Below are 12,197 nucleotides of genomic sequence, written 5' to 3' on the forward strand. Positions count from 1 at the left end.
GATTTTAATATATTGTTACTATGGAACGAGCAGATAAATTTTGAACACCTTTAACAACTGAAATCGTTGTTTACATGCAATTAATGAAATTTAGATTTTTTTTATACATATATTAATTTCAACAGTAATCTATTTCTATCATTACATATATTTTTTCTTTTCAGTTGGGCATCATCTATAGAGATATTAAACTGGAGAACATCCTGGTGGACGAAACGGGTCACATCGTTCTCACGGACTTCGGATTAAGCAAGGAGCTCCCGAGGGAGGATTCCAAGCAAAGAGCATATTCCTTTTGCGGGACCATCGAGTACATGGCGCCCGAAGTGGTTAAAGCTGGAACTCAGGGACACGACATCGTGAGTGTTTTTCCTTTTTTATTAGTTAATCTAAAAGATTATTGCATGTATTTAGTGAACATTCCGCTGCTCGCCAGCTTTTACAAGAAGCTCAGAAACGTAATGTAGGTAATTCGTAAAAATCCTAACTACTTTGCAGTTAATAGTAATTTAGTACCTTGGTATACTGTTGGTATATTTTTAACAATTGTTTACAAACAATACTAAAATAAAAACACTTTTAAAGTTATCGCCCAATGTTGAAATTACTCCACATTCCAGTTTTTCCCCTATTTTACAATTCATCATTACTACATGTTAGTATTAGTAACATCTATTTGAGTTTTTCTCCAATGAATATATTGTACAACTTTTCTATTTTTCTTCATTATAGCAACCACATAGCCTTGAGTCTAGTTTTGTCCTCTTCATTTCCACTTGCAGATGAATCAGTGATCAGACCAAATACTTTGTTCTATATCCGAATAGCCATCTCTTTCTTCATTGTGTTCTAATGTTTCGGTTTCACAATTTTTCTCAAGTGCTTCGGAATCTTTTTTTCTTTGATTATCGTCATTACCTCTAGATTTTGCGTTTACATCGTCCCATAAAAATTTCAGAAGTTTTTCCCAATCGTTCTCATTGGTTGGATCATAAAACTTTTTTCTCGATGTCGTATTGTACTGTTATGGTTATGGTAGGCCGGTATAGGGCCCACTTGTGAGCTCTTCAAACTATTGTAGGTCCAGGTATAAGGCGGATCCATTGGTTCACCCCCTATCATACGGACTAGGTTCATAAGAACCTGGTCTTTGACGTTTCTGTGGTCCAGGGTGCTCCGGACTTCCATATCTGCTACAATCAGTAGAGTCCTCGAAAATGAGTTCTTCCTGCAGTTCTGAATGTCTATTCCCTTAGTAATCTTATGGCCTCACAGAAAGCCACAAGTCTTTTTAGGGAGATAACTCCTTCATTTGACTCGGCTGCTTAACGGCCGAACCTAGGATATGCCGGTACTGGGCACTTCCAGAGGACTTATGAGTAGGTTTCCTCCTCCCCATCACATAGACTGCACCGTGGGCCATCCGCCGATCCAAGCAGATGAAGGTGCCTCCTGAGTCTACAATGCCGGTAAGCATAGTGATCACCGGAGAGCATCTTCTACATTCTACGGTGTAGAATGTCTGGAAGAAGAAGTTGGGCTGTAAGACTTTTGAATGGCCGCACTATGTGGAGCATAAGCCTGTCTCATACCTCCACAACTGGCCCAGGAGCCCTGGAACCTCTGCAAAAGAATCTCCTTGAGACTACCCCGACCAGTACTGAAGGTTACCCCAATTACACTGAATGGATGAGCCCTGTCTTGCCAAGGTGTCAGACCGTTCGTTCCCTTCCACACCTCTGTGTCCCGGTACCAAGTTAACCATATTGGTCAGCGCAACATCAGTCAGTGCTCTCTTGCAACCAAAAATCAGCTTAAAGCTGACTTTGGGTGCTATCAAAGCCCTTAACGCTCCTTGACTGTCAGAGCAGATAGAGATGATTCTGCCTGAGCACGCCCTATCTATTATCTCATGAGCACATACTAAGATCGCAAAGATCCCGGCTGACTTTGTGCACTTTCAAAGCCTTTAGCGCTCATTGACTGTCAGAGCAGATATAGATGGTCCTGTTTGAGCAAGCCACTATTATATTATTAGCGCATACTAGGATCGCAAAGGATGAAAACTCAAATTGAGGGGTCATGCTGTCCTGTATCATAGAGAGCACGGGGTAACTCTCGATGGCCTGTCTCTTAATGTCACAATGGCTCCATATTTTACCAGAAAAAGAAGTAAATATTGTTTTCTAACATGAGTACTTACAGTTTATCTCACAGTTACATCACTTATCTCTTGTGCGTATACATATAGTATAGAATGTCATTCCTCCTTCTTCTTTACGTGCCATCTCCGCGACGAAGGTTGGCAATCATCATTGCCATTCTAACTTTTGACACTCATACGGCCCGAAAGAGTTCAGTTGAGCTGCATCCAAACCATTCAGTGAGATTTCTCAGGCAGGACATTTTTCTTCTATCTATGCTGCGCCTTCCTCGAATCTTTCCCTGCATTATTAATTTTAGTTAATATCTGTCACCACGTGTTATATGACCCAAATCATTCCTCCCTTTACTTAAAAATCTTTATAACTTAAGAGGTCAGTTCTAAGCTCTTAAGTTGGTGATGCTTCTTTGTAGAAAAGATAATATTGTTCGATTATTCTAAACTTTTCATCTTTAAAATAAATTTAGTACCTATTTATATTAATATTTTTTTAAAACAACAATTTTTAAGTTTGACCCTTACTCTTTATTATTTACATAATAAACGAGACTTATATAAGATAAAACTCTATCCTAAACAATCATCTAATGAACATAATCATTAAGAACAATACCACTATCTCCCGTTGTGTGCCTTGTTTTTATGCGTACGGTCTTCGGTAAAATATAGCCGGCCATACCAACATTAAGTATCAACCACAAACAAGAACATCGTCGTGGTATTGTTGTAAGTGAATATCCAATTTCCTAATAATCCGTTACCTTCACAGATCTTGCGTCCGCGTAGGCACAGATTTCAATGAATTAATAATACTCGATCCCAACGCACCTTGTGTCTTCGTTCATTCATTGTTTCTCTGCGAAGAGATAGTCCATGTCTAAACAAATACTTGCTGTGCAGGTACGGAATTTGACTAGTTCGTTACTGCTTAGTTATTGATTACTCATTATTAATTTTTTTAACAACACCTACGATATAATATAAGTTTGCATAATTTTTTAATAATGATTCCCATTTTTGTTTGTGAAAAATAAATCACATTATGCTAATTAGTTATTTGTCCGGGTACTTCGTAGAGTAATAAAATTTAGCAACATCCTATTTCGTTATTATTAATTATAATAACAATGTAGAATGAAAATGTCCTACTTTACGAGATATGGGAGATATCTTCAAAGGAGTGTCTCAGTTTTTTGACAGTTTTCACTCAAGGATTTTTTCCTTTCTTTCAGCACTTCAAAGTATGTAACTTGTTTCATTCGATTAAACACAGATATGTAGAACGCTATCGTGCTATAGATCGTGCTTACACTAATCTATAAAAAACTCATTCTCATAATCCCATAAGCCTCCTCTTTTACTTGTACATAACTCCGAAACAGAAGAAATTTATAAACAGTGACAGTCTCTCCTGCGTCTTCTTCACTTTTAGTCTCGAGCAATCTAGCTAAACGTTTTAATACTGTATCCTGCTCGCACTGTTTCTTTTTCATGCTAACTTCCTTCTTGGTCCTGGTCCTTCTCTCCTCGATAATCTTTTTGTTTCTACTTGAATCTCTTCCTTATTACATTGTGGTGAAACCACTATTATTGTGTGCAGACATTTTGAGTACAGTAAAACATTTAAATGTATAGAAACTAGTAGTCCCTGAAACCACACGTCCACGTTAGTGGACGTCCTAAAGGAGATACAGAAGAAGTGCCAAGGCAAGCAAACAAGTAAAAATAAAAACTCACAGAAGATACAAGAAAGCTAATGTTAATGAATGATGAATGAGAAGAATGTTAATGAATGATAAGTAGACAACGAACATAGCAGAGGTAAGAAATTTAAACAAAACCATTTCAAAAGTCGTTAGGAAAGATATAAGGAACTTTAACACTAAAGAAATAACTCATACCATAGAACAAAACAAAACTTAAAAAAAAATCAATGGGAAAATCCCAGTAGCTGGTTGTATACCATAGTTAAAAAACTAATACAGAAGTAAAAAAATTCGATTTGTATATTGGTATAAAATTTTTATTAAAGAACTTCTTAAAATGTCATCCAAAAGGATTGCAAAACGTTTTCGATCTGAATCAGACGATCTTCAGTGCATTCCGCTAAATAGATGAAACTAGCACACTATTAAAAGTGGTAACATCGAAATATATGGTTTACATAATATGATCGTACAAAATATAACGACTCCAAGTCGATGTTCCCTGCTCGAATAGAACGCGTGGTTCTTGCCAGTTCAATGGGCATAGACCAACTGAGACAGACTTCAGTTAGTTTCATCTACTTAGCAGAATGCACTGAAGATGGTCTGATTCAGATCGAAAACGTTTTGCAATCCTTTTGGATGACATTTTAAGAAGTTTTTTAATAAACATTTTATACCAATATACAAGTCGAAGTATTTTACTTCTGTATTAGTTTTTTAAAACTTTGAAAGTCCTGAAACAAAAGTTGAAGACAGGAACGAGGAATATTTAGAAGTTAAAAAATAAACAAGGACATGCCATATATGAACAACAGGAGGTCCTGAAAACCATCGAAGAATACTATACTACATTATATAGCCGAGATGATCCCATTCCAGAAATAGAAATCTCAGTAATACAGAATCAAGGATTAGAGGAACTTCCGGATATAACTAAGAAATTGAGTCAGCCTTAAAAGACATAAAGAAAAATATAACACCTGGAGAAGCTGGCGTTGTAAGTGAAATGTTAAAACTAGGATGCACATGCGTCATAAAACCATTAAAAGCTCTGAAGAAATTACAACACAAAAATGGAATAATGTCGTTATGATAATATTGAATGAAAAAGGAAGATAGATAACAGATTTGTTCCAATAATCAACTATTGTACTGTTCATAAATCATCACAAAACTGCTGGTACCGTTGTGTATGCGCATGTGTACCATTCATATTGTCCGAAGACGGTAATTCGAAAATCTAGAGAATACGGCACAACGAGTATTTGCATTTGCCCGATTACTGAAATGATCGTAGCTTCACGGAACAATCACAATTTTACGCGACATGTTTTCGTTATTTTTGAACAAACCGAATATCTACTCAATGTAACATCACTACAACATTATTTTTACTTTTATAATTACATATTACAGTCGAACCCGCTCTTGGAATAGCCTTCGTGCCAAAAAGCAAAAGTATTCCTATAACCGGGATATTCTAATAACCGATCATTGGTGGCTAGTAGAAACGTTTCGAGACTTCAAATTTCTATTCCTATAACCGAAAATTCCTATTAGGTCTGGATTCCGCGTATGAAAAAAAAGTTGATTAATAGCAAGCTGAAAATTTGTTAATAGCTTAAGGGTGTTTAGTCGGACAAACTTTGATATATGGGAACACTGGAACACGGGAAGTTTTAATTGTGAAACAGGTTAAAAATTTGGAACGGTCAGACCACGAAAACGTCACATGTATTTTGTCCGATAGAACTTCCAATTGATTTGTTACCCTTTCATTAAACTCTCATGCAAAAATCAGGCTGATATTTATCACCAAATGGGCATTATATTTAGTGGAAGACGTAGTACATGTCAAATGACAGGAATTATGACAGGTGATAAATAGCAGTCTGATTTTTGCATGAGAGTTTAATGAAAGGATAACAAATCAATTGGAAGTTCTGTCGGACAAAATACATGTGACGTTTTCGTGGTCTGACCGTTCCAAATTTTTAACCTGCTCCACAATTAAAACTTCTATGTTCCAGTGTTCCCATATATCAAAGTTTGTCCGACTAGACACCCTTAAGCAATTAACAAATTTTCAGCTTGATATTAATCAACTTTTTTTTCATACACGGGATCCAGACCTATATAAAGGGTATTCTAATGTAATAAGAGGGTTTGATTGTATCATGAATTTATCCTGCACACCAATTTAAACTATTTTAAGAAGTGTTAGTATTTTTGATACCTACATGGGCCAGTTCGGTCCATGGGCCTTTAACAAGGAGGTGTGGTTTCGTCCAATTTAGTTCTCCGGTCATCGTTTGACCTCCTTAAAACCGAAGAAATAAAAACGAATGGCAACAATCTGCATTCTTAACGGTAATGGGAAAGTGAGGAAGGAACGGAATAGAGATAGAGACTGAGACGGAAATGTGCGACACGTCCAGCAAGCCAAAACAAGTGGAAGATTATTTCATTGTTTGGTTTGAATTGTATGTACTTTAACAAGGAATATTTATAGTTTTTTTCCATTTTAACATGTTAAGTCTCTAAAGCAATTTCTTGTTATTTATCTTTCAAGGTACAGCAGCTTTCCAGAAATTGTAATAATTTTCATTTTATGTTCTTCCCAGAAACTTCCTAGTTGATTTCCAACTATAACGAACTTCTTAGAAACCATACTTCAAATTATAAGCAGTAAGTATTTCTTACTATCGTTAAGGCAAACCTCTCACAAAACCTAGAATATGAAACGGGGAAAATTCTGAGAAATTTCTGTTTTCACAAATTGTTTTCTCTTGGAAAACATTGCAATGTTCATATTATTAAGATTTACAACTGTCTAATTAGAGAGGCATTTGTATCCTGGGCGTACTTTTTCAATATTGTATGGATTGAAAATATGTACATATGAATTGTCTGTTTTAGAATGGTATTTAAAATTTTGATACTTTTCAGAATATTAGTAAACGCTCTTTGATAGTTCCTGAAACATTTTCTAGAAATGTTCCTTCCATTGGTCGATTCATGTAGAATCTATTATCTTATGTCGTTTATACAGGGTGTTTAATTGAGAAACGGAAATACTTTAATGGTTAACAGAGGTCACCGAGCCGGTTCTAGATATACTACATTTTTTGCCATGCCTACTTTTATAACCGAGTTACAGGGTGTTTTATCGATTTTGCTCATTTCCTTCCTAAGCCAAAACTCTAGAACCACCCTGTATATTTTTTTGATATTTGGTACACATATGTCTCATTCAAAACCCAAACGACCGACATACTAACCATAAGAAAAATCCAGGTCCGGATTAACAAAAAATTATAAAGTAATTGTGACCTTAAAACAACACCCTGTATATTCAAATTTTGAAAATCTGTTTGAATATTTGAAAAGAGCACAAAAAAGTAAGTTTATTGGTTCGCTTACATTTTTCGGCCAGACAATTTTATGACTTTAATTTTGAAATTATATTGAATTTTTTAAGAACTCTGATATTAAAAAGCAGATATTATTAACTTTTAGATATAAATTATTAAAGTTGATAAATAAATACTCATTTTAAAAATAATCAATACTTATTTACCACATTGGAACGACCCAATTACTAATGACCAGAAAAATCCAGGTCCGGATTAACAAAAAAATATAAAGTAATTGTGACCTTGAAACAACACCCTATATATTGAAATTTTGAAAATTTGTTTGCGTATTTTAAAAGAGCATAAAAAACTGCGTTAAAGGTACATGTCAAGTTTTTGCGCAGATAATTTAATTACGGCAATTTTGAAATCATATTGATTAATTCTGTCAAGGTCACAAGAAGCTGACAGAAAAATGAAGAACAATCCCAATGTAATTAGAAAATCGATTCGAAATCTTTTAAAACGAGCAAGGAAATGCATCGAAGAACATGGCGGACATTTTGAGCAACTGTTATAATTCAAATATTTTTAATTTATGTTAAATTGTTGAATTGTCTAAACGAATTTTTTTATTAGATATAGCTGTTTTTTAATTCTTTACTAAATCATTAAAATATCCCAATTCTCGCAAGTCTAATTTTTAATGATGTGCATACAGCTACAAATCCAGAGAATCCCTGAAGCCAGCGTAGTAAATAAGTATTAAGTATTTTTAAAATGAATATTGAGTTCTTTTTTAATCTCGGAGTTCTTTAAAATTTCAATATAATTTCAAAATTGATGTAATTAAATCAACGGCGAAAAAATTAAAATGAACCTTTAATCACAGTTTTTTATGCTCTTTTAAAATCCGCAGACAAATTTTCAAAATTTCAATATACAGGGTGTTGGTTCAAGGTCACAATTACTTTATATTTTTTTGTTAATCCGGGCCTGGATTTTTCTTGTCATTAGTAATTGGGTCGTTCCAATGTGGTAAATAAGTATTGATTATTTTTAACCTTTAACTACCGGCGCATCAAGTTATAACATAACTACACGCGTGGCGTACTTTATACGCCACAAGAAAATACACTTAAAAACAGCGGATTTGTTTATTTTTTTTGTAAATACACTTATTTGTTTGTTATAAACCTTATTCGGCATCAGTGAATACTTGGAGTTCCTTCTCAGTAAGCCAATTGAGATTTATAACTGGAATCATGGAATAACTGGATTTCATGATAAATAAAATTACTAATAAAATTTTTTTTGAAATGTGATTTTTTACAGGCGAAAAAGTATTGTTTATAAAGAAAAATATATTTTGTGCCATAATGACTAAAAAACAATTGAAATATGTACTTATATTACTACTTATATTAATATAATCGTGGCGTATATTGTCCACCACAGGAAACAACAAATAATAAACTGTAGATTACGATCTTCCCAGAACGCCGATTATAACGAAACTAAAACCAAATTGTAAAGCACATTCCAGTGATAGGTTAGAGAGATAAACAAGGTCAAAAATTAAATTTTTAAATATATTTGCAGTAGAATTCTTATATCTAGCGTACAAAATACGCCAGCGCGTGTAGTTAAAGGTTAAAATGAGTATATATTCATTAACTTTAATAATATATAACTAGAAGTTAATAATACCTGCTTTTTAAAGTCAGAGTTCTTAAAAAATTCAATATAATTTCAAAATTAAAGTCATAAAATTGTCTAGCCGAAAAATTGAAGCGGACCATTAAACTTACTTTTTTGTGCTCTTTTCAAATATGCAAACAGATTTTCAAAATTTGAATATACAGGGTGTTGTTTTAAGGTCACAATTACTTTATAATTTTTTGTTAATCCGGACCTGGATTTTTCTTATGGTTAGTACCTATGTCGATCGTTTGGATTTTGAATGAGACATACGTGTACCAAATATCAAAAAAATATACAGGGTGGTTCTAAAGTTATGGCTTAGGAAAGAAATGGGCAGAATCGATAAAACACCCTGTAACTCGGTTATAAAAGTCGTCAGGGCAAAAAATGTAGTATATCTAGAACCGGCTCGGTGACCTCTATTCACCACTAAAGTATTTCCGTTTCCCAATGAAACACCCTGTATATATTTTGTCTTGAGGATTTTTAGCATTTCTATGTTTGGCTTGGCATTATCTTATGTTTCCTTTTGTCGAATATTTAATTTCTCATAAGTATTGAGCTTTTATCTTCTTTATTTCCTTTGTGTGAATTTGATGGCCTTGGCCGAGCCAATTAGGCAAACATTTTGTTATTTTAAAAACAAAAAATTTTTTTTTTCAATCAGGAATTTTTTCTGTATTTCTAACTCTAACATAACAAACTAACATATTACAATTATTATCTAAATAATACACTGTTTTGGTTGTAAATATTTTTTTGTAAATATTTTTTTTTGGATATTTTTTATATTTTTTATTTGTTTTTTTTTATTGTTTTTTTTTACTACGCGAAGGCATAAACCCGATTCAACATCTTGAAGGTTTACATCTTCTTAGTTTTTTCTTCTCTTTTTTTTTTGCTTTTTTTATTTTTGCTATTTCCTTGTTATAACGTATATATTCCTACCTATCGTGTGTCTATCTCTCTTTGTTTAATGCTTGGCGGCATTTTAGATAAGCTTACTTTTTTTTCAAATTTCTGAATATCCTCGGTTTTCCGATCAGTGTCTTCCCTGTAAATATACCCTTCCAGAATATTAAGTTGTTGTTCCATTTCTTCCACGTGATTTTCCTCAATCGTTTAGCATCAGCTATTTTGTCTGTAGTAAGAATGATGCCATCTGCGAAAGAGTTAATCTTTCTTTTAAAAGGTGTAAGATTTACAACATGATTCCCTTCTTTTGTTGCGTATTCGTTTCGAATATTGGCGATCATTCTGGCGATAATTATTTCATTAACTGATGCTTTAAATAGATTAGTTGTTGTTGTGGAGAACCATTTCCTCAGGTTCTTCAACCATGATATTCTTCTTCTCCCAATTCCTCGCTTTCCGAATACTTTGCCTTGAAGGATTACCTTCAGTAATCTGTATTTAGTACCGCTTCTCATTATGTGTCCGAGATATTCTAACTTTCTCCTTTTAATGGTATACATCACCTCCCTTTCTTTTCCCATTCTTCGTAATACCGTCTCGTTGTTTATCTTGTCCTTCCATATCCTTACCATTCGCCTGTATAGCTACATCTCGAAGGCTTCAAGTTTTTTCTCCATCGCTTCAGTGAGTGTCCAGGATTCAACTCTGTAGTATAATATTGAGAAACTATAACATCGTAGGAGCCTTACTTTCATCACAACATGATGGGGACACCAAATGAAGACTCTGGTGGGAAATTTCTCCTAAAAAGCCATCTGTCACAGAACGGCAGCCAATGGAGACAGAAAGCTAACAAGATTTAAATTAATCTGTCTATACATACCTAAAATACTTGTAGAGATATGTATACAAGCTATACGATCCCGAGGAAGCTGCAGCTGTTTTCACCTGAAGATCATTTTTGTGGGGATTATCCTATTCTGAGTTTAGATTTACAGTTGTTGATGTGACTTCGCTGTTTCCACTACCTTTCTCCATTCTTCTCTCTCTTTGATTGTCTTTTCTATATCTCTAATTTCCATACTTCCTAAGTCTTCTTAAACTTGTTGCCTCCATCTCAGTTTAGGCCTGCCTCTTATTCTTTTATCAGGTGGTATCCATTCCGTTATAACTTTAACGGATTGTTCTTCTCTCTTCTCACTATGTTCTCTTCACCTATCCATTCTTGTATTTCGTGATTCATCCATTGTCTTGCATCCTCTTCGTTTTCTCTCTTTGGTCCCAGTAATTTTCTCATAATTTTCCTCTCAAAAGCTTTCAGCTGTTCTTCTTTTGCTGTTAATGTAAGTGTCTCCAAAGAATATATTGGTCTTACGGTCGTTTTGTAAATTTTCATTTTTGTGTTTCGGCTTATCTTCTTATCTCTAAACATTCTGTTATTTCTGTAGAATGCTTTGTTTCTTACTTAAATTCTTCTTTTCATATCTACACTTTCATTTCTTCTGTTGACTAATACTCCCAAATATTTGAACGTTTGTATTTTCACTACCTCTTCGTGTATTGTCATTTCTGTCATTTGTGTATTCTTTTTCTTGATTACATTCATATATTTTGCTTTATTTTCATGTCATTCCAGTCCTTTCAGTTTGGCTTCGTTTCCTATTTCTGGGAAGGTGTTCTTTAAAGTCAAAGCCCTTTTACCTGTTGCTACATGGTTATATCGTCCGCATAATCTATTATTTGCACTGCATTCTTATTTATAGTTTTTGCGTTTGACAGATTTTTATTAGATAGATACATAATTGTATTTAACTTTTACAGATAATTGTTTTTTAATTCAAGACTCAAATTGGGCATTTAATACCCTGTATTAGACTGTTATTAGACGTAATTGTATAATAGTACGGAATATTTTTAATGGAATAATTATAAGGATAATTAACTTGATGATTCTTTCTAAACAATGGAATAAAACAATCGTTACGCAAAATAGTAACGCAACAAACCCATACTATACGGCGCGCATAAGTTCAATTATCAATAAAAACAATAGGACAAATCAATCAAAAACGTTCAAGGTAACCAAACGATATCGACAAGTTAATAATATCATTTGAGACCGTTAAGAATCAGATTGTTCGCACCAAGTTGCGGACCCCGACGGAAATGTGGGCCACCAAAGTGGGCCACAGCATAGACGGAATTTATCTATGATAAATGTTTTGTCGAAACCGGAGAATGTTTATTACTATGTACTTAAAACAATCGAATAATAGTCCAGGCTGTATGCTCGCCTCCGTTCGGTAAATTATTCCAATTCGTTTTTTTTTGCACAAAGTTACTCAAAAA

At 34.0% G+C, this 12,197-nt stretch overlaps 1 protein-coding gene across 3 annotated transcripts in view; it reads left to right on the forward strand.

The window, feature by feature from the left end:
* The window catches only part of LOC126891786 (ribosomal protein S6 kinase alpha-5-like), a 570,345-nt gene that overhangs the window by 469,952 nt on the left and 88,196 nt on the right, over window positions 1-12,197 (forward strand). For all 3 annotated transcript variants that reach the window (XM_050661058.1, XM_050661059.1, XM_050661057.1), the window contains exon 5: window positions 165-359. In XM_050661058.1, the coding sequence (XP_050517015.1) occupies window positions 165-359 (195 nt within the window). The remainder of the gene's footprint in view (window positions 1-164; window positions 360-12,197) is intronic.

This window comes from Diabrotica virgifera, chromosome 9, assembly GCF_917563875.1.
Source record: "Diabrotica virgifera virgifera chromosome 9, PGI_DIABVI_V3a".
Taxonomy (NCBI): Eukaryota; Metazoa; Arthropoda; class Insecta; order Coleoptera; family Chrysomelidae; genus Diabrotica; species Diabrotica virgifera.